This window comes from Lactuca virosa, chromosome 1 (genome assembly GCF_052849685.1).
Source record: "Lactuca virosa cultivar CGN04683 chromosome 1, Lactuca_virosa_CGN04683_v6, whole genome shotgun sequence".
NCBI classification, from domain to species: domain Eukaryota; kingdom Viridiplantae; phylum Streptophyta; class Magnoliopsida; order Asterales; family Asteraceae; genus Lactuca; species Lactuca virosa.
The window spans coordinates 266,783,381-266,807,825 of NC_136426.1; the positions used below are offsets into that span (position 1 = coordinate 266,783,381).

A 24,445-nucleotide genomic window follows, 5' to 3' on the forward strand; every position below is an offset into this window, starting at 1 on the left:
CCCAACCGAATGTCGTTTCATTCTTACCATGAACTTCAGGGCAAAGTTGCCTAAGACTACGAGTGGGCATGCTATTGTTGAAATAAACGTTGACAAGTAAACTAAACCCACACTTTCTCCCATCTTAAGTACAACTTACCATCCCAACACAGACAATCAGACTAAACAAAACAAGGTCACATACTATTAGTGAATTTTCGCTGAAACATCCAGCGAAGACCTAAATTCACTTGGGAACAAGAAGACCAGATGAAAAACAAAAATACCCACATCTTTTCCCTAGCTCATGAGTGTTAACACTAGAACTAATTTCGGGACGAAATTTCCTCTAACCGGGGGATAATGTAACAACCCGATATTTCAAGCCAAAAATAAAATATTAAATAAACCCAATACCAAGGAATAAAGTGGTAGTAATCGTGACTATGATTCCGAAGATATAAAGAATACCGAAGTCTAAGTTATAACGAAGAAGTTATGACCTATCGAAGATTCACGACAAAACCGGCACAACGTTGTGTGACGTAAAAAGTGAGTTTTCAATCGAACGCCTTTTAGCTTTAGCAACCTAAACGAAAGTTGTAACATACATTAAACCAAGAGCGTGCATAAAAAGAACGTCCAAATCTGACTTCGTATGAGGAAGTTATGAGTTTCTAAGTTTCGGCACAACAGTGTACATCCCGAAATTTGAATTATAGATCGAGCGATTTTTACCCGACACAACCTAAACGAGAATCGAAGATCTTGTCAATAGTAGTTCAACGGTAAAAAGACAGATGAAAACGGATGTCGGATAAAGAATTTATGAATTTTTAACGGACTTTTCCTGTCCCGGCCTGTTAAAAATATAACATTAAAAATAAATTCAAAATTAGCCAACGGAGTCTAAACGAAAGTCGTAGAGTACGGTCTCACCTACGTGTGCATATAAAGAATGTTGAAAACGGAGCTCGTATGTGAAAGTTTTGAATTTTTGAAGTTCAGGGCACACATTTCGAAGCTTATCCGAAGTCGTACGCCCAGTGTACGAGATTACGCCCCGCATACTCGGAAGTTAGGCCTCGGATTGTCCACGTCGCCCTTACGCTCGCATGCAACACGTATTACGCATAGATTGACACGTCTGAAGCCACGAATCACCGAACGCGCAGCGTACGAGGGTACGCCCAGCGTACCGAAGTACGCCCGGTGTACCGAGGTACGCCCAGCGTAGTGAGAAGCTTCGGACCCCCTATAAAAGGCGTGCGAGACCTCCCAGAAATGGTTGCTAATTTTCACTCTCTTTCACCCCAAACACCTTCTTAAGCCACTTTAAAACCCCCCGAAGCCTCGGGAACATCCTTAACACCCGAAGAAAGCCCGGAGCCTCGAAGTCCCCGGGAAAATAATCTTTTCCAGTCGAAACTCTGCCCGCATAAAGCCCGGTTTTCAGCAGAAACTCGCGGTTTCATCAAGAAAAATCATTTCTAGAAACGAAACACTGCCCAAATCACCACTTATAAGGTGAGTTCATACCCCTACACTTTTTATAACTTTTACCATGTTTTTACGGGGAATACAACTAAAATACAAGGAAACTTGTGTTAAAATACAAACCATTGTTTATGTTTTCTTACATCGTATGTATCTATTACGTGAAAACATCAAATATGCGAAACAACGTTATTACCAAATTTACAAACGCCTACATATGAAACATGTTCAAATGAAATAGTTAGCATCTTCGACGAAACACGTATTTTTATACTATAATAGATATAGTTTGGAAAACATTCTCATTATTTTACTCTCTCAGGGCAAAGAAACGATAATATAAAAATACGATTATTTTTATATCTTATGACTATTACGAAAGAGGTAACAATTTTATATACAATCGATTTCATTGCAAAAATACGTAAAATCATTGGATATTTGTGAGACATCCTCTTCGTTATACCTACCTAGGTGTACATGGAAGTCCTGTTTTATAACCAGAGTCGCCTCCCGGAGAGCGTGATACTTGTGTATAGATCTATACAGAATTGATGACCCCGCACCCTGGCTGTTAGCTACAGCTTGACCGGCGGGTTATGGGTGACAAATATCAAACATAACGACGCTTGAAGAACGTCGCGGAAGTCAATCATTTGTTATCACGGTTATGAAAACTGACATGATAAACGACAATACGCTTATTTTACGTGAAATTGATAATACACTTATTTTACGCGAAAACACATCTCTTCAAACGGTTTTATAAACGAATAAAACTACATGTCATTAGCTTTAAGTATGGTAATATACTTATAATTCTCGGTCTTAGAGTAATTAAGACTACAATCCAGCTTTAAGTATGGCATTTATACTTATACTTTTTCGGTCTTGTTACATTAAAGACTACAACTCATCTTTATAGAAAATATAGTATTTTCTGGGATAAACGTCAATACTTTTCAAGCAAACAAGTTTACTGGGAAAACACGTCTTCAACTAGTTTTACTTAATAAAACTACAAGTTATCAAACTAAGTATGACATTTATACTTATACTTTTTCGGTGTTGGTACATTAAAGACTACAACTCATCTTTATATAAAATATAGGATTTTCTGGGATAAACGTCAATACTTTTCAAGCAAACAAGTTTACAGGACAAACACGTCTTCAACTAGTTTTACTTAATAAAACTACAAGTTATCAAACTAAGTATGGCATTTATACTTATACTTTTTCGGTCTTGGTACATTAAAGACTACAACTCATCTTTACAGAAAATATAAGATTTTCTAGAAACAAATACGATTATTTATATAGTTTCAAAACATCATTCTTTAAGTGTAAGAAACTTATACAAATTTTGTCTTAAGATACTAAGACTACATTCCCTTCAACTAATAAGAAAATATAGGATTTTCTGGAAGAACACAGTAACACTTTCAAAGAACAAAGAATATATCATTGCAAACAAAAATACTTATGAACTCACCAACTTTAATGTTGACACTTTTTCAAACCACTTGTATTCTCAGGAAAGATAGTAGACAGGTACCTTCACAGGCGTTACGAAGACAGAACATAGTAGTATAATGTTTTATCTTTTGCTTTTGCATCAATGTAAATCAGGAAATGTTTTGATCACAATGTAAAGTATATATTATCAATACAATGGTTGTTGTTGCTTTGATTACTATTATACAATGGTTATGATATTATACATGACGTCCTCCGCCCCCGAATGTTTCCGTCGTTCAGGTTTAGGGGTGTGACAAAAGGCACCCTGCCATAAGCTACAAAAACGGGGTTGCCTTCAAGAAGAAATTGTTCCTTCGTAGTTTATTGTAGTTGAAATCGGAGTGGGAACAAAACACCTCGCAAAGGAAACTTCCTGCCTTAGTGTTTGTATTTTAACATGCAAACTCCACGTGGTGTTGTTCCCAAGAGTTTACTTTCACGTCTGACTGTTCTCCATAGTTCTCAATTGCAACTAGTCTTTCGGGTCTCAATCTCGTGTTGGCGTTCGCACCCGGGTATTGTAGACTGCAACTAGTTACGATCGTTCGCAATGGATCACATTCGTTAACATCCATTCTTCAGTAACTGCGACGGCTTGCGACTAATCGTAGTTAATCGCATCCATTTGTCATCTCTTTCGCATCCATTTGCCTTTTCACTCAAAACGCCTTTCTCAACCAATTCTCCTTCCGCATCACATGTCGTATTCGCGTCAATATATATATATATATATATATATATATATATATATATATATATATATATATATATATATATATATATATATATATATATATATATATATTTATATTTATATTTATATATAACAACTATATTTATAAATAAATGAAAGAATTTATAGAAGAAAGTGATTTCATTCATAATGATGTATTTGGTATATAAAAATTATGTATTCATAAATATCTAAATAATTTAGAGAAAAATTAGAAACAAAAAAATGAAAGTATAAAATGGGGATCGTGATGTGCTTCCTACATATGAAAGTTCATTGTCGTTGTTGGCTTTTTTTTCTATGTTACAATAAATATGTTGAGAGAAAAACTTGAGAAACACACTTGAACAAACGTTAGAACAAGTTATATTGCGGAATAAGTTTAACTCAAAGGATCATAAAGCTAAACAATAATAAGTTAGAGTTAGAGAGTTAGATAATTAGATGTGGAAATATAAGGAAATATAAATGACAACAAGTATTATATCAAGTAAACACTTAAGCTGATTTGTAACAAGGATTGCAATCAAACCAAGTTAATAAGTGTGATCAGCTTAACGTGATTAAGTCAAGAGTGACTTGCTCCGAGGATAGATTGTTATCTTTTGATAAGACATTTAAGTTCAGCAAGATTTTGATAGTAAGTGAGTAATGAGAGATAAGATAAGATGAGAGATGAGATATGTATTGCAAACGAAGCAGAAAGCTCTATTTATAGAGCTCCATGAAAGTTACAGAAGAAATAAACAAAGACTAAAAGTCGTGTCCATGCAAGGTACACTGGACAATACATAGTAAATACATAAGTTAAAAAATGCTAAGTCTTTGTGCTGAAAGAAGGTTGCAGATGACTTTTTATATTGACATTGCGGTAGAGGCAGCAGCATTGCGGTAGAGTGGAGACTTCGGATGGAGGTTCAAGAGGGTCACTTATTGCTTCAACAATTTCCCCCTAAGTGACCTCTTTAACCTTTTCATTTGTTAAGCTTCAAAAACTTTATCAGCAGCCACCAGAATTTTCTAAATTCTCCCAACCATTTGAGTCTTCAAGTGATCTCGAACTTGATTTCATCTGTTGTGTGTTTTGATCTTTGAAATGAAGTTAGAGTTACTTCAAGTTGCCTTCGGGTCAGGCGGTGCATGGCAGTGATGGGAACAAAGTACTTGACATCACTATTAACTCTTTTGAACACAACTCCCAGTTTTGGGAAGTTGGTTGCACCCAAAGAATGTTCTTGATATCCTTCAGTGTAGACTGGTGCGGGATCAAGAGGAGGAAGGTTGAGCTTCTGAATCATGGTCGGGTGAATGTCAACATCTATTTTAGCAAAATCGCATACTACACACCGTAGATACTCGCAAGCTTTTTTATACGCCATCTTCATTTTGGGATGTTTTTTTGGATTTTAGTTGAAACGCCCTTGCGATCAAGAACACTTCTTCCGGATTCATACACGGAAATTCATCTTGAGTTCGGATGTAATCACAACCTCTTCTTGTCAACGTGTATTGAATAAACTCGGACTTCATGAATTTGCGGACCTTGTAGTTTTTGACTCCGGAAGGCTTATCATTTGACCATATGTCTTCAAATTTGGATCCATGCTTTCCATGGAACTTGTTGAGACGTTCAAACTCCAAAGGCAGCCTCTGATCATCAGGGAGGCTCAGGTCAAATGGTTCAAATAATGTGAAAAACATGGCATTCGGAGAAATGGGAATGTCCCAGTAGCCATCTACCGGGGGCTCAGCGTATGTCAGCACTGTCCTGTAGTCATCATCCAGCAGGCTACGGGTTGGATTAACCCATGAGTTAATGAGAGTTTCATCCATGGTAGTGTCGAACCCATGGTCTCCCCATATTTGTTCTGCGAACTTGGCTGCCTTCCAGTCCTTCTTTCTTTGCTTCATTGTGGGGGATTCATCTGAGTGCTCTGATGACATAGTTGGTGCCAAGTTTCTGAATTGAGGTGGGGTTTCTTGGCGGAGAGGAGATTCACGTTGCTCAATTTGAATTTATGGAGGGGATTTTGGAGGATAAGGGACCGGAGTGGGAGGTTTAGCTTGACCAGAAGTTAAAATGGGAGATTGGTGAGCTTCGGGAGTAGCAATTTGTTGTTCTGGAGTGAAATGAGATGGACCAAAGTTTGAAGTGGCCCGAGATTGATGGAGCTGCGGATCAGAGTGCTCACTTCCCCCTTTTGAGGAACTAATATGTTGGTCCTCAAACCACTAATGAAGTCCATCAATCTTTGAGAATACATTGTTGAATTGGGACTTCAGAATGTCAGATAGCTGTTGATTATCGGGAATCTTGGTGTTGAACAGCAACTGATGAATGTCTTTGGTGAGCTTGAGGATCTCCTGACCATGAGAACTTGCGGTCAAGGAGCGTCGAAGATTGTTGATAATTGACTGGAGCACTGAAATGGTTGACTCGTAAGCGTTGTAAGTTTCCTCAACAAGCTTTTTGGATTGAATTGCCTGGTCCGCAATCGCTGATTGAAGATCTATTTTGATTGCAGTGACCTCTCGAATAAGTCTCTCAGTAGCGGCTAAGAATTCCTTGTGGTATGCGGTCTGATTGTTATCAAGACCTCGAATTCCCATTTCGACTTTCAGCGCTATCCTTTCAGCAGTCAGATGTTCTCTAGTCTCCAGACGTTCAAGTCTTTCAGCAATAGACTGAGGACCAGCAGCTTCGGATTGTGGAGAGGTTGACACTGCAGCTAAAATTTTATCAACATTTTCTTGGAGACTTAGAAACTATTTGCGCGTCACATCCATTTTCTTCTTTTTCTTCTTCTCTTTAGGTTTGGAAGTTGAGTGCTGAGAACTGCTTGAATCTTCATCATCGAACACCATCCGGAAGTAATCTGACTGAGGTGGTTGATTAACCTCAGTCATATCAATATCATCCAGACCAAAGGTTGGTCCGGAGCTAACTTCTATAGCGGTACCATCTTCGTTGGACGCATGAGTTTCGACATGTTGTGAGGGCTTGGAGGGACCTGCACTACTCTGAAGAGCTTGAGCCTTTTGAATGGTTTCAGCCATTGAGGCCATCCAATCTTGAATGTTAGTGATTGTGGCCACGGTGTTTGCATTGTTGACCGCATCTACCCAATACTTGGCCACGGTTTGAATTTCATGCTCCTTTAATTGCTGTTGTTTGGTTTGTTGATCTTTTCGGGCCTGGAATGCCCTTCTGAAAGCTTCATACTTCTTGAATTCAGATTTAGTCTGAGGTTTATACTGAACCCAAGAGTCATCAGAGTCATAACCGTCAAATTCTTTTTGTCGCACCGGGGTGTCCCCCGGGTTCATCGATCCTTGCACGTTTGTGCTCACCATGCCTAAACCACCTGATTGTATGGTAAGCAGAGTAGGATTTCTTGAGCTTCCTCGGTCTCCTTGACCCGTAGTCAAGTTTGGCCTCAGCTCAGTTATGGCAAGGGCTAAAGAATTCCCTGCGGTTGGGAATGTGTATCAAGTGTTTGGACGACGGAATCAAGTATGGAGCGCAACTCCTGTTCGTTATAAAAATGGAGATGGGAAACCCTGGAGACCTTAGGGCGTTTGGAACCAACTAGATCCTCTTCGGATTCAATTGGGGTCGAGTCTCCATGATCAGATGAAACAGACACACTTACTGTGTTAGAGTGGCTAGGGAGGGTTGAAGCAAATGGGTATTCGGGGACCCCAAGGACTACCAGAGTCTTTTGAGAGACTTCGGTATTAGTCTGGTCGCACATATGGCTAGGACTTGGGTTTGTTTTCCGTTTCTTGCGAACAAGAAGTGGACAGGAGTCACTGTCTGATTCTTCGGCAATGTGTATAGAGGAGTGTTGCGAATGAGGAGGGGATTCATCTGAGGAAACAACTGCTTTACGTTTCTTTGAGAATTTTACTTTCTTTGACTTGTGGTGGGGGCCTTTCTTTGAGGATACCAGTGACTTTTTCCTTTGGGTTAAAGGCTGACTTGAGTGTGTAGTGACAGTTGGGGCTGCGGTACTCACTGGACGATGTGGTTCTGTCGAGGCAAGAATAGACTGACTGGGTAGAGGTGGGGTAGAAAGGTATGGGTCAACACCTTCCGTAGCCTCTATATGGTCTGTGACTTCTTTGGTTTCCAGTCCAACAGACATTAACAAGTATATGGGTAAAAGTCTCGGAGGTCCAAACATAGATTGATCTTTAGAGGGAGGGTACCTTTTGAGATCACGAGTGACGAAGAAGTTGATGTCGTTGCCCATGTTGATTCATGTGTCATGGTGAAGGTCCGAAATGCACAAGGACCATAAGCGTGCAAATGTGAGTTCTGTTGCGCCTGCCCTCGGATGCTCCTTGGTAATGTATTGAAGGAAGTCGTCCCACAATATTTGACCATAGTTGACGTCGTTCCCTGTGAAGAAGCTCCACACAAGTTCAAGCAACTTCAGGCCCATGTTGTCAGTTCCTCCGGTTCTGCCAGAGTGACTCCGGATGATGAAGTGACAAAAAAACTGCCAGACCGCAGGCAACTGGTTCTTCTTGAATTCCCCAATGCCTTTGAGTTTCTTTTGGTAGCCCATCTGATAGAGTGCAGTGACGATGTCGTTCATGCTTGGAGTGTAACACCTTGTAGATGGATGAACACGAAGATTTATGGCATTCAGAAACTTGTCCTTGGTCAAGATGACCAAAGAATCATCAACTAGGTTAAGATGAACTTCCTGTAGGTTGTTGATTGGGTGAAATGCTGAGAATGCGCATTTGAAAAGGGTCGAGAGAGGAACAACATCAGTAAATGAGTCAAATGCTCCAAACAGAGGGTGTGAAGGTAAAAACTTGATCATCAGATGGACTGATTCGTTGTAGGAGGGATGATCTTCAAAAATTGCCCTATAATTGCTTGATGCGATTGCTTGTGATTGGTTTCTGGTGGTGGATTCTAAACCAGTGGGTTGCACTGATCCAGATGCTTTGGATTGCTACTTTGATGCTCCATATTTCACCATTTTGAAAATAGTTCAAGAACTTTCAGAAAATTTTTGATTGCAAGAGGAAGAAGATGAAGATCGTCTAGAGTTCAGAAAGCGTAAAACTGCCTTGGGAGGGAAAATGGGGTTTTTATAGTTCCGGATTCCAAATGGGTATTGAATTTACTCTATATATGGCAGTTAATGATAAAAACCCTTGGGTTTTAATCATCATTAGCCGTAAATAAAATAAATCAAAAGAAGTTATTGTATTTTTTGATTTTTCCAAAAATGGGACATTTAATGATTTGTCAGGCCCATTGACACGTTTGGAGATCGTGTGGTGAGGGTCAAGAATCCGTTGAATAAAGGTGGAATATGGAACGGATTTGACAACTTGGGGTAAAGGATCTTTAAAACGATTTTGTAAAGAAGATTAGACAGTTTAATGAAAAAGATTTTTTAAAAGATTTCTTTTATGGAAAACTGGTTTATTTGTCATTATCCCTAAAATAGGTCTGACACCAAAAGATTGTTTGAGAAATGATTGAAACGTTGTATGCTACAAAAGAATGTTTGAATTTAATACGAAAGAATTTTATTTAATGAAAAACATTAAATAGCACACAATGTTGTTGTTTTTTTTTTTTTTTTTTGAGAATTTAACGAAGAAGTGGTTGAAAATCATTAAGTGCGATTGCGGATTGATTCGTCATTGCGGGTTGATTCTTCACATCAGTGGATGAGCATGTGACTGTGGTAGTATAAACTGAGGAACACTTGACAAAATATCAGAAATAACAGGAGATAAGAATTCGAGAAATATAAGTATGATATATGGTTACGGTACACAAAGTATACTGAAACCATGTATGATAGATATATTTGACTAGGACCGCAACGGAGACCAGAAGGGGTCTGCGGTACCTATCAGTTCAAGAAGAATTGTGGATCCGGATTCATCATTCCTAACATTTGTAGAAAACTGTTGAGCATAGTTGCATCAAGTGCATTTGTAAACACATCCGCAATCTCTTCGTGACATGGAACAAAAATTAGTTCAATGTTACCTTTCAGTATATGATCTTTGATGAAATGGTACCGAAGTTCAATGTGTTTCATCTTTGAATGGTGAATAGGTTTATGAGAAATCGCTATCGCACTCTCTGAACCACAATAAATCGGTATCCGCAGCATTGTGTATCCGTAGTCCATCAGTTGGGTTTTCATCCAAAGGACTTGAGAACAATAGCTCGCTGCGGCCACGTACTTGGCTTCTGCGGTAGACAAAGAGACATAGTTTTGTTTCCGTTAAGACCAGCTTACCAGTCTTCCTCCAAGAAATTGACAGCCACCGGAGGTACTTTTCCTATCCAATCTGCATCCGGCATGATCCGCATCTGTAAAGGCTTGAAGGCTGAAGTAGTTCCCTGCAGGATACCATAGACCTAGAGCTTTGCTTCCCTTTAAGTATCTGAAGATCTGTTTGACTGCGGTTAAGTGCGATACTTTGGGGTTGGCTTGATACCTGGCACATAAGCCTGTTGCGAAGACAATGTCTGATCTGCTTGCGGTGAGGTACATCAACGAGCCAATCATTCCTCTATAAGTCTTTTGATCTGTTGATTCTCCGGAAGGATCAGCAGAAATCTTATATCCGAAGGCCATAGGAACCTTGGCTGAGGAACAATTATCCTCTGAGTATTTCTTCAGCGGTTCAGAGATATATTTTTCCTGATGAATGAATATCCCTTGAGGGACTTGTTTCACTTGGAGTCCTAGAAAGAAATTGATGTCTCTATTCATGCTCATTTGGAACTTTTTGGTCATGAGCAATGTAAATTCATCCACCATACCTTGATCTGTTGACCCAAAAATGATATCATCCACATAGATTTGTACAAGCATAAGGTGACTACCATTTTCCTTTCGAAACAATGTGGGGTCAATCACTCCTCTTTTGTATCCTGAAATGATGAGAAACTCAAAGATAGTCTCATACCATGCCCTCGGGGCTTGCTTAAGACCATCAACTGCTTTCTCATGCTTGAAACAATAATCTGGGAACTCTAGACTTTCAAAGCCTGGAGGTTGTTGCAAATAAACTTCTTCTTTCAATTCACCATTCAGTAAACCGCTTTTTACCTCCATTTGATGTACTTTTATATTCTTGTGTGCTGCATACGCTAAGAAGATGTGTATTGCTTCCATCCTGGCTACAGGGGCATATGTTTCATCGTAGTCAACACCTTCTAGTTGACTACACCACTTTGCAACTAACCTTGCTTTGTTTCGAACGACCGCACCAGATTCATCGAGTTTGTTTTTGTACACCCATCTTGTTCCAACAATAGTGTGTCCTTTAGGCTTCGGAACAAGTTTCCATACTTTGTTTCTTTCAAATTCTGCTAATTCTTCTTGCATGGCAAAGATCCAGTCAGGCTCCAGAAGAGCTTCCTTGATGGATCGAGGCTCGACTGCGGACATAAAGGCTGCATAGTGGCAGTGGTCCGTAAGATCATGAGAAGATCGAGTCTGTACTCCTGCCGATGGGTTTCCGATGATTTCACCCGGAGGGTGTTCTTTTGTCCAGATATGTAAACGAGATTGTTGATGATCAGCAGCTGCGGTGGAAGGAATGTCAACAACGTCAGAGGATTCTGCGGTGGGAGAAGGCAGTTCCCCCTCGACTTGTGAGCAGCCTGCAGAAGTGTCTTGGACTTGGACTGAAGGAGTAGGATCAGAATGAGGTTCCCCCTGGATTGCGGATGGGAGTTCCTCTTGAACCGAAGATGGTTCCCCCTAGGATAAAGAATGTGTGATAACCCTTGATTCAATTCTTGTGTCAATATTTTCTTCTTCATCTTAATCAAAGGATGATGGATTAGAGTCTCTGCGGATGGAAAGGGGAGCTGCGTCTTCAAGAGTTGGAACCTCGATGGTTGTCGTAATAACCGGAGTGATGCTTTCCCCCTCAACCAGTGAGGTGGAAGTTCCATGAGACAAGTCATCAGACATGGACGGTCCAGACATTTCAGCGTGTTGTTGTTGAGCTTCCGGTGACACAAGGATTTCGGAAAGTTGAGCAGTCTCTACGGGGTCAAAGAGGTCATCATAGTTAACTTCAACTAAGTTGAGAGGACCCGAAGAGGCTGGGATATCACCTTCCAGGATTGCTTTCGTTTCACTTGAAGGAGTAGTGTTGCGGATGTAATAGTCATCGAATTTGACATCGAAGCTTTCAACTATTAGTCGCGTGCGACTAATAAGAACTCTGTATGCCACCTTGTTTGTTGAGTAGCCAAGGAATATGCCTTCATCTGACTTTGGTGCAAATTTGTTAACTTGATCCTTGTTGTTGATCACAAAACATCTACATCCGAATATGTGAAAGAATCAGACATTCAGTTTACGATTGTTGAGGCCCTCATAAGGTGTTTTGTTGAGACGCTTGCAGAAAATGCTTCGGTTTTGGACAAAACATGTTATTGCCACTGCTTCGGCACAGAAGTATAAAGGAAGGTTTGCAAAGTTCAACATAGATCTGGCTGCTTCTACCAGATTGCGGTTCCTTCGCTCTACTACTCCGTTTTGCTGCGGTGTATAGGGAGCAGAGAAGTTGTGACTGATGCCTTTGGAAACCAAGAAACTATCCAAGAGATGATTGGTGAACTCAGTTATGTTGTCACTTCGGATTCTGCAAACTGGTAGTTTGATCTGGAGTTCAATTTCTTTTATGAAGTTCATTAGAACCTGCGGTGTTTCGGACTTGAGTCTTAAGAAATAGACCCATGTGAAACGAGTGAAGTCATCAACTATAACCAGTATGTACTTCTTGTGATGGAGAATGGCTATGGTTGACGGACCGCAGAGATCAATATGCAACAACTCTAGAGGTTCAGAAATTGATGAATCAATGACCAGTGGGTGACTTCCCTTAGATTGTTTTCCACACTCACAAGCAGGGCATAGTGTTTCATTGCTGTATTTTAGAATTGGGAGGCCTCGGACGAGTTCTTCGGTGACAAGGTTGTTGATGTACCGAAAGTTTAGATGCACCAGCTTGCGATGCCACAACCAGCTAACTTCAGATACGGCTTTGGACAGAAAACATAGTTGCGGTTTCCCGATGATCAGGGAGACATCCAAAGGGTACATGGTCCCTTCGGATTTAGATTTGATCAAACAGGTGCTTCTATCGCTTGTCATGATGTAGCAGAAATCATTATCAAACTCAACCTGATGACCTGCTTTGCATAGTTGGCCTACACTGATGAGATTATGCTTGAGGCCTTCTACGTAAGCAACCTTCTGTATTGAGAAGTTCCATGTTGTTAACACACCGTAACCTCAAATGATACCATTGGAGTTGTTACCAAATGTTACATGTCCTCCATTGCTGATTGGCCTGAAATCTCGAAGGTATTCAAACCTTCCATTCATGTGCAAGGAGCAGACACTATCGATCAGCCACTCCTCTTCTTGTTCCTCCTTGCACAAAGACTGAAAATTACACGGTTAGTTTGGGCACCCAAACGAATTTGGATCCCTTGGTTACAAAAGAATTTTTCTTAGATGCATGAGAGGAGATTGCAGGGACAGGATTTAAGTCAATCTTGAGACCTAGACCTGGATGTTTTGAGCTCTTTTGAGGATTACGAGGTTTTGAAGGATTACGAGGTTTTGGAGGATTACGAGGTCTGGGAGGATTACGAGGTTTTGAAGGATTTTGGACTTGATTTGGTCCTTTATGATGATAAAATCCAAAGTTGAGATTCTTTTCATTCATCCAGACCCTTTTCTTGGTCAACGGTCTGGACGGTGTAGGGTGAGTCTTGTGACCAGTCCGAGAATAAGATTTGAAAATGATACCCTTGGGATTTGAAAAGGTATGGTTTGGAAGAGTGTAAGTACGTGCAAATCTCCTAGGTTGTGTTTTTCTGAAAGGTTGAGGTAACTTAAAATGTGTTGGAGTTGGTAAAATCCCTTTCCATTTTGGGTTGTCTAAGGAATAGATCTGAAAACCATTACTTTGAAAAGACTTTACTCGCTTTTGAGTCTTGTCAGAAGAGTTTGCAAAGTTTTTTGAAACTATACATTCCTTTTTGTGTAACACCCCGATTCTCAGGTGTTGATTTATATAATTATATTCTTGATTTTAAGGTCTACTCGACGAGTGGGTTGCCTGACTCGTCGAGTAGCAGCGGGTTGGTCCGCGTGTTTTAAGTGACCTACTCGCCTAGTCCAAGAAGGCACTCGACGAGTAGGAGTTGGAGGATGAAACCCTAATTTCCAGGGTTTTGCACCCTATTTAAGGATCACTTATTCCCCTAGCCTCTCTTACTACCTCCCTCGAATTCAGAAACCCTAATTTGTGCTTTCCCTCTATTTTTGTGTGCTTCTTATATTGAAAGAAGATTCTTAGAGTAAAGGGCTTGGAGTTCAAGAAGTTTGAAGCAAGGGGCTATTGTAGATCCGGATTCTTCTCTGTCTTGGCATCGTTTTGAAGGTAACAAGTTGTCACCTTGACTCTCATTTGGTTAGATCTCTTCATTTATGGGTTTAGAGCCCTTTTTGGAGTTTTGTGGTGGTTTTCTGATTTGTGTCAAGATCTGAGGTTGCAACCTCAGATCTGGACTCCTTTATCCCCTCTTTGTCATAAAGTTTCAGTCCTTGTCAAGCTATGACCTTTCCCTTACCTTAAGTCACTCCTTTAGCTTGTTTTTGGGCATTATCATCTTGCATGCACGTAAAGTTTGCAACTTTACGTGATAAGCATGCCCTGGGAGCTTAGATCTGTAATATGGAGCCTTTGCATGGCTTAGAAAGCACCTGTAAGCATGGAGGATTAAAGGGACTCGGCGAGTCGCATGGTAGACTCGGCGAGTCATATGAAGGTGGTCATGAACTCGACGGGTTGGATGAACAACTCGGCGAGTCCGATGAAGATTGTCGTAGACTCGGCGAGTCAGTAGAGTGACTCGGCGAGAGGGTTAGTAATGCAAGGAACTCGGCGAGTGTCTAGTTGCACTCGATGAGTTCAGGTCAAGGTTGTTTCGGGTCCTTCCACAAGGATTTTCTCATCGCAACTGATGAGGCCTGAGAGTTGGGATAAATTGTGCCAATGATTGGAATTTGATCACATGGGTGATCCGAGGTTTTGGGAAGAATTTCCTCAATGACACAATTATTACTCAGATTGTGAAGTCTACCGAAGTGGGCTCTAATGTATTTGGTAAAAGTCTTGTCATTTACAAGAAAGTGAAATTCTCGGTCAGGAGGGACATAGAGACGGTCCTTGTTAAACCGGGGTGATGAGTCATTTGCGGTGGAGTACCCATTGGACCAACCCCAATTGTACGTATTGTCAACGGTTCCATTCTTTACAAGATTTTCAATGGTCTCGCTTTCATTAAACAATTGTTCAATTAACAAGTTCAAACGTACAATTTCTTTTTGTGCTAAATCCATCTGATCTAATGTTATGCCTAACTGAGTTTCACATAACATTTTTGCATCCTTCTCTAATCCTAAGTCTTTTTCTAGCATGGCCACTTTGAGTCTTTTGTCTTCTAGACGTCCTCTAACATGGAACATTTCTTGGGACTCTATGTTCTTCTCATCTAGGGCTTTGTTATAGTCTGAAAGGACGGCAGCACAGGTGTCATTAAGGTTGTCAAGGAATGGTTGACAATCATGCATGCTATAATTGAGAGTTTAAATCATAAGTTTTACCTGTTCGACTATGCTCAGAGTTTTGTCCTTGGCCATATAGCAGTACTTCTTTTCGAGCTTGGTCGATCCATCTTCGTCCGCAGTGGCCATCATGCAAATCTTTCCCTTGCTTTTGATGTTGAAGTCTTCAACCTCATCGCCCGAAGACCATACTTGACGATCTCGTTTCACCTGGGCCACATATGCCCTACCCTTTTCTTTTTCATCCATCTCCTGTGCCATTCGGAGATAGAAGGATTTATCCTTTACAACATTTGCTTTACAGTCTTTAGCAAAATGATTCTCTTTGTTGCACTTATGACAAATGACAACATCTTCTTTAACTTCGGTTGAAGGACAGGAGTCAGTTGGCTTAGCAGGTTGCGGTACCTCCTTGACTTGATGTGAGATAATAGGTTGCGGAGGTTGGTGAGGGTTTTTGGGATATCGAGAGTGATTATTATGAGGATTGAAGTTGCGGTTAAAGGGAGGTTTAGTAAGTTGTTGATTTTTGCGAAAGGATGAGGGTGGTAGCCTGTTGAACTATTGGCTAACAAGAGCAATAACATTTTGGAACTCTTCTTCATCGTCGTATTCTGAATCAGCTTTGTATGACTGCGGTTGTTTGTCATACGAGGGAGAGTAAAGTGAAGATTGGGTGTGAGGGGCTTGAGCTATGAGATCTAGTGGACCTCCGAAGTCTGCACAATCTTTGAGTAAAGTGGATTCTTGTGCTTGAAGTTCACCATATAGCTTGTAAAGAGATAAAGAATGAATCTTTCTATCTCATTGGACTATCATCTTGATCGTAGTCTAGTGTCTACCCAAGCCATTGAGAAACTGAAGGTTAGTCTCATGGTTACTTCGGACAGTGCCAGCATTTGATAACTTCGTAACAATGAGGTTGAATCTCTTGAACGAGTCCTCAAGGCTTTCACCCGCATGAGCTTTGAAGTTTTTAAACTCATTGAGTGCGGTAGTGAGCTTCTTATCTTGTGCCTGCTCAGAACCTTCATACAGGTTCTTGAGAACATCCCAAATCTCTTTTGCAGATTTGCAATTGATGATAATGTCGAAGTTGTCAGGAGCAACTCCACATGATATTTCATAAAAGGCAATTGCATCATTTTCCATTTTATCGAGATCATCCTTAGTGGGACGATTCAAAGCGAGTTGGCCTTGACCAAGTCTGGCTTGAGCATCGTCGGTTTGAACTGGAGTGAGAATAGGGACATGAGGTCCTTCTTCTACAGATCTCCATACATCTCGTCCAAGTCTTCTAAGATATCTCTTCATTCTTTGGGACCAGTGATGATACTCATTTGCCACCAATATTGGAGCTCTATTCGAACCTCCAACACTGTTGGAAACATTGAGTGATAATGCTTGTACCATATTTCCTTGTTTTGAAAAAGATTTTGTTTGTTTTTGTTTTGTTGTTTTTTTTTAAAAAGAAATGAGCTTCAGTGGTATAGAAGACCTTTTAAAATCAGAGTTCTTGTTCAAAAAGCAACCACTTTGGCTCTGATACCAATTGTTGAGAGAAAAACTTGAGAAACACACTTGAACAAACGTTAGAACAAGTTATATTGCGGAATAAGTTTAACTCAAGGATCATAAAGCTCAACAATAATAAGTTAGAGTTAGAGAGTTAGATAATTAGATGCGGAAATATAAGGAAATATAAATGACAGCAAGTATTATATCAAGTAAACACTTAAGCTGATTCGTAACAAGGATTGCAATCAAACCAAGTTAATAAGTGTGATCAGCTTAACGTGATTAAGTAAAGAGTGACTTGCTCCGAGGAGAGATTGTGATCTTTTGATAAGAGATTTAAGTTCAGCAAGATTTTGATAGTAAGAGAGTAATGAGAGATAAGATAAGATGAGAGATGAGATATGTATTGCAAACGAAGCAGAAAGCTCTATTTATAGAGCTCCATGAAAGTTACAGAAGAAATAAACAAAGACTAAAAGTCGTGTCCATGCAAGGTACACTGGACAATACATAGTAAATACATAAGTTAAAAAATGCTAAGTCTTTGTTCTGAAAGAAGGTTGCGGATGACTTCTTAGATTGACATTGCGGTAGAGGCAGCAGCATTGCGGTAGAGTGGAGACTTCGGATGGAAGTTCAAGAGGGTCACTTCTTGCTTCAACAGAATAAACAAAAAACAATAAATTAATACTCAAACAAAAATAATATTTTTCATATACAATTGAGATACCATATCAGCTCCAGATGTTGTGACTAGTATGTTTCTATCAATTATTATGTTGATTATGCTTTATGTTATGCTTATCTTTGTGCCTCTGTTAGTTACATTCCTAGTGAACTCTTTGCCTGCTCTAGTGTTGTTTGACTCGGGTGCGATTCGGTCCTTTGTATCTCAATCGTTTAATAGAAATTTTGATATGCCCATTGGGGAGTTAGAGTGTCCGTTGCGAGTTTCTATCGCCAACGAACACGGGGTTTCTGCATCATCAATGTATCAGTGTTGTGTTCTGGAGATCTTTGGTGTACCTTATCTGATCGATCTGATCCCTATCCCCATGTGGGATGTTTGCATGATTGTGGGTATGGATTAGCTGAGCCGGTTCGATGCTATGATTGATTGTGAGGGCCAGCACGTGGTAGTACGAACCCCAAGTGGGGAGAACTCGTTATCTATGGAGAGGGCACCAGGATGGGTTCATGGTTTTGTTATGCAGCCAGGGCTCAATAGTATATTCAACATGCGTGTGCGGGTTATTTGGCTTATGTGGTGGATACGCGTGTTGGGGATCAGATTTCAGTTTCAGAGGTCCCGGTTGTCAGAGAGTTTGCATATATGTTTTCGGAGGAGTTACCCAGTGTGCCTCTTGAGAGGCAGATCAAGTTCAGGATTGACCTTGTGTCATGTGCGGCCCCGATTGCCAAGGCGTCATACCACTTAGCACCGCCTGATATGCAGGAGTTGTCATCTCATCTGCAGGAGCTTCTAGGCAAGCAGTTCATCACACCAAGCAGTTCTCCATGGGGAGCACCAATTTTTTTCTTCAAGAAGAAGGATGGTTCACACCGGATGTGCATTGATTATCGGGAGTTGAACAAGTTAATGGTGAAGAACTGTTATCCCCTTCCATGGATTGATGACCTATTTGATCAGTTGTAGGGTGCATCTTGGTTCTCCAAGATAGATCTGATGTCTGGGTATCATCAGGTCAGGGTGAGAGAGGAGGACGTGGAGAAGACTGCGTTCCAGACTCGTTATAGGCTTTACGAGTTCTTGGTGATGCCATTTGGACTCACCAATGCGCCTACAGTATTCATGGATTTGATGAATCGAGTATGCAGGACGATGCTAGATCATTCCGTTATTATGTTCATTGATGATATCTTGGTGTATTCCAATACTAGAGAGCAGCATGAGGAGCATCTTCGTGAGCTTCGGGGGGTTTTGAGGAGAAAATGGCTTTATGCTAAGTACTCAAAGTGCAAGTTTTGGTTACGAGAGGTTCAGTTCCTTGGACACCTCGTTAACCAGGATGGGATATTGGTCGATCCGACCAAGATCGAGGCCGTGATGTAGTGGGAGGTTCCAAAATCTCCCTCGGATATCAGGAGTTTCTTGGGTTTGGAAGGGTACTATTGGAGATTCATTCAAGATTTCTCCAAGATTGCAGTACCCCTCACTCGTCTGATGAGGTAGGGTGGATTTCTGATGGGGCCCTGAGCAGCAATCAACATTTGAGACCCTTCAGCAGAGATTATGCGAGGCCCCGGTTTTGACCCTCCCAGAGGGAATTGAGGATTTTGTGGTGTTATGTGATGCATCCATCACTGGTTTGGGGGCGGTCCTCATGCAGAGAGGATGGTTGATAGCGTATGCTTCGCGGCAGCTGAAGTCGCATAAGATGTGATATCCCACGCATGATCTGGAGTTGGGGGCAGTGGTTTTTGCCCTCAAGATTTGGAGGCACTATCTTTATGGTGTTCGTTGTACTATCTACACGGATCAAAAGAGTTTGAAGCATATTATGGATCAACCGAACCTGAACATGAGGTAGCGTAGCTGGCTAGACGTAGTCAAGGATTATGCCTGTGAGATTCTTTACCATCCGGGTAAAGTGAATGTAGTAGCGGATGCTTTGAGCCGCAAGTCGGCTAGACCTTCAGTTGGGGTATCGTGTATGAGGATATCAGTAGATTCGCCGCTTTTGGGATTGATCAGGGAGGCTCGGGCTGAGGGTGTTCGGGAAGAGAATTGGAAGAAAGAGAGGATCAGGGGTGAGATTGTCATATTTGTATCGGATAGTCGTGGATTGTTGACCCGACATGGTCGGGTCTAGCTTCCGATGTTTGGCGGGGTCAAACAGATTGTGTTTGAGGAGGCTCATAAATCTCGCTTTTCTATTCATCAGGAGGCCACCAAGATGTACCAGGATTTGAGATTGAGCTATTCGTGGTCGTGTATGTAGAGAGAGATAGTCTGGTATTTGGAGAGATACATGACCTACAGGATGGTCAAGGCTGAACATCAGAGGCCGCATGGCAAGCTGTAGCCTCTGGAGGTTCCCATGTATAAATGGGAGCAGATTTCGATGGACTTCATCACCAAGTTGCCGAAGACGGCAAAGGGTTTTGATACTATATGGGTCATCATGGATCAATTGACCAAGAGTGCCCACTTTCTGGCGATTCAGGAGAGTTCCTCGGCCAAGAAGTTGGTCGATGTGTATGTTCGCAAGATCGTTTCTCGCCATGGGGTTCCTGTCTCCATTGTTTTAGACTGTGATGTTCAGTTCACCTCCCGTTTTTCGAAGAAGTTCCATGAGGAACTGGGCACGAGGTCGCACTTCAGCACTGTTTATCATCTGCAGACCGACGGCCAAAGTGAACGGATGATACTGGTGGGATATTGGACTCCTACCTACCTCTTTTAGGGTTCTCCTATAACAATAGTTATCAGCCCAACATTGGTGCTCTGCCTTTTGAGCTCTTGTATGGGCGGAGATGTCGTACCCCGGTTTGTTGGGGCGTGGTTGGTCATAAGGTTATGGGGGCGGACCGAAGTGGACCTTCAGACCACAGAGATGATTCAGCAGATCAGACAGAGGTTGCAGACTGCTCAAAGTCGGCAGAATAGCTATGACGACCGACGCTGATCCGAGTTGGAGTTACAGGTCGGCGACATGGTGTTACAGAAGGTCGCACCTTGGAAAGGTGTGATACGTTTCAGTAAGAGGGGAAAATTGGGTCCCCGGTATATTGGGCTGTTTCGAGTGATCTCCAGGGTTGGTAAGGTTCTTCACAGCACTTTCCATGTTTCGCGGGTGCGAAAGTGCATATTGGATGAGGATGTGGTGGTTTCATTGGATGATATTCAGGTTGATAAGCGCCTGAACTATGTTGAGAGGCCGGTAGATATTCTGGAATGGAAGGTAAAGTTTTTATGTAGGAAGGAGGTACCTTTGGTAAAGTTACGGTGGCAGCACTGGAGGGGCTCCGAGTGGACCTGGGATCCGGAGGCTGAGATGAAGGAGCATTATCCGGATTTATTCACCGCAACAAACTTCGAGGACGAAGTCTAGTTCAAGTGAGGGAGAATTGTCACACCCTGAGGTTCAGGTACTTCTAAATTCATCCCTATAATTTTATTATATGACATTTTGGTCGCTAAGTCCAAGAGAAGGTGCCTTGAAGCCCTAGTGGCAATATTGTAATTTTGGGCAGGAGGAGTAGGCTAAGCGTACATGAGGGTACGTTGAGCGTACTAGGGCGCGCCCTAGTACGCTAGGAGTACACTTATGTATTCTGGGCGTACTAATGTCTGGAGGAAACCCTAAATTTTAGGGTTTGAGTGGTATTTAAGCATCCTTATGGCTCATTTTTCTCCACATTTTCAGCCTCCACATCCTTTGAGACGTTCTTGCAAAACCCTAGCCCCTTAGAGTGTGTTTTAAGCCCAATAGTGTGTTTTTGGTGTGTTAGAAGAAGGAGAAGTTGCATCAAGAAGCCTTGAAGTGGAAGCAAGCTTGTGGATCTGGGATCTTTTCCCTTTTGTGAAGCTCCGGAAGGTATAAATCTATACCTTGATGTCTTGTTTGTTAGATCCCATTTTTGGAAGTTTTATGTTTCTTTTCTTGTCCCAAAGGTCCCATTCTATGCATGTTTGGTTATTGTCATTTTGAGTTGTCCGTCTAGACCCTAGGAAGGGTCCTAACCCATAAAAATGAGGTCCCAATGGCTAGAATTGTCTCATGCATCTTGTAGAAGGTCTTAATGGATTAAGACCTTGTTTTAAGGACTTTATGGATGTGCAAAGTCATAAAGTTGGAGACTTTATGACTCTAAGGTGCATTTGGACCGTAGATCTGAAGTATGGGCTTAAGTGCTAAATCCATTAAGCACTTAATGCGGCTTTGTGGTGTGCGAGGTTACGCTCCGCGTAGGTAGGAGTACGCCCCACGTACTCGGTCAGCCACCCTGTAAGCTGGTCAATGTGAGGCTTCGCGTACGCTTAGCGTAGCTTTGGGTTACGCCTCGCGTACTCGCATGAGTCAGCCCTCGTTGAGTTGACTCGGTTGGGTTGACTCAGTTGTTTTAGTGGGTTTGACCAGTTGACTTTGAGTTTGACCATGTTTGACCAAGTTTGACTTGGAGGGAATTTTGGGTATTTCGGGATTTGAATGGAATTGATCACTTGGTGGATGTAGGTATTGTGTAGAGAGCTGAGATTCGAAGTTGGGCCTCATCAATTCTGTCTAGTTTGCGAGGTGAGTTTTCCTCACTGTACTTACGGGTCGAAGGAACCAAGGTCGGCCCATTGGTTAGATAACCTAATATCCATTGATATGTTGAGTATGGAATAAATATGCATGCTAGTTTTGATATGCTAGTCTGGTAGATCTGTAGGACTACCTGTGATACTATCTGATTATCTGTGTATGTTATTATTTGTTATATGTCGACATATTGTGTGGGTTGGGTTGAGGTTGTACTGCTCCGTGCGGTGGCCAACAAACCCTGGAGCAATCCAGATATGAGCTGAGGGCTGGGGAGGGCATGTCAGACTCATACTGAGGGCTCATGAGCATTCCAGATACGAGCTGAAGGCCGAGAAGGGCATGTCAGACTCGTACTGAGGGCTTAGTGGCATTCAGTCCGAGGATTGCTCTGGTCGGGGAGCAAGCCAGACGTAAGCTATGGGCCGAGGGCAAGTCAGACTTATGTGGTGGGCTCAGGGGTAATCCAATCTGTTAGTTATGGACCCATTACATGTTGTTATTGTTTATGTGTTATTTGTTGTGTGTTGGTATTTTGGGGGGACTCACTAAGCTATGGGCTTACAGTTTTGGATTATGTTTCAGGTACCTCAGAGGATCGCGGGAAGGCGAATGCGTGATCGTGCACCTCCTCATGTTTTGTTTTATGATTTTGGGAAAACTCCGATATTAAACATGCTTTGAAAATTATTTTGTAGATAATGATGATTTATGAGTTGTTTTAAAAGTTTAAATTTTTCATTAATTTTATGGATGTTTCAATAAAAATTATTTAGGACCAATCGTTTTGTAAATGTAAATTAGTAATTTTTTATTTAATCTAAATTATAGCGAATTAAGATTAAATCATAATTTCCTAAAAAAGCAATTCACTTTTTTTTCTATTTTTATTTACGGAATATAAAAATATTTTTTAATAACCTCAAAAAAAAAAATCAATATTTTTATGAGATGCGTGAATGATTGACAAATATATTTGTAAATTAATAACATTATACTCATAAATGTTTAAAACATTTATGAGGATAAAAGTTTCAAAGAAAAATTAAATTAAATTTATATATATATATATATATATATATATATATATATATATATATATATATATATATATATATATATATACGGTGATGTTCAATAGAAAACCATAATTAATCAAGGAACCAATCTTTTTTTCAACTTTTAGAACTTATTTTTTATCAAAAAAAAAACTAAAAATACAGAAATTCATAACCTTTTATCCTTTTTCCAGTGATATCAAATTCGAATTTTTTTTTTTTTACGTCAAATTCACAATGTGAATCCGGATTCACACGATGAATCCGAAAAATATTTTTCACATTCACAATATTAATATATGAATTTAGATATTTTTAGATTTTTTTTTCGATAAAGAATAAGCTCTAGAAATTAAAAAATAGTTTTGGTTCCTTGAAAAACCAATAATTATGGTTCTCTATTGAACTTTTTCATATATATATATATATATATATATATATATATATATATATATATATATATATATATATATATATATATATATATATATATATATATAAACAAGTGAAATACTTTATAGAAGAAAGTGATTATTTGGTAATACAACACTTATATATTCATAAATATCTAAATAATTCAGAGGAAATAATTAGCAACAAAAAAATAAGAATATAAAACGGGGATTGCGATGTCCTTTCAACATATGAAAATTCATTACCGTCGTTGTCCTTTTTTTTCTCTGTTACAATAAATAAACAAAAAAAACAACAAATTAATATCCAAACGAAAATAATTATATTCATATAGAAATGAAAAACCACAACAGTGTCATTTTAATTATTAATGAATATTTTACTTGCAATATACCCTTACCCTTTTATATATATATATATATATATATATATATATATATATATATATATATATATATATATATATATATATGTTATGTGCATTATACACATATATGCATAAATACTTATACTACTACTAAATATATTTGTATTTGTTCCTATTTCTATGATTTCATAAGACTTAGAAACAAAATTTTAGCAATATAAATCATACATGAACACGACATTTACTTAAAAATTAAACAAACAAATACTCAACGAATTATTAAGTAATTACCATGTTATGAACTTTATAAAAAATCAAAGGAACAAAGTAATTCTTAAACATCACTAATATGATCTACATGGGATGAAAATCAATTAATAGGTACGTAAATTAGCATCCAACAACAATTTATTACATCAGGTCCCTCTTTAC

At 40.1% G+C, this 24,445-nt stretch overlaps 1 protein-coding gene across 1 annotated transcript in view; it reads right to left on the reverse strand.

Annotated features, from left to right (window-relative positions):
• Positions 1 to 23,730: 23,730 nt before the first annotated feature.
• The window catches only part of LOC145109300 (putative receptor-like protein kinase At5g59700), a 37,159-nt gene continuing 36,444 nt past the window's right edge, over positions 23,731 to 24,445 (reverse strand). Inside the window, exon 5 of the mRNA XM_079046451.1 lies at positions 23,731 to 23,912. Within this exon, the coding sequence (XP_078902577.1) occupies positions 23,791 to 23,912 (122 nt within the window). The 3' untranslated portion in view covers positions 23,731 to 23,790. The remainder of the gene's footprint in view (positions 23,913 to 24,445) is intronic.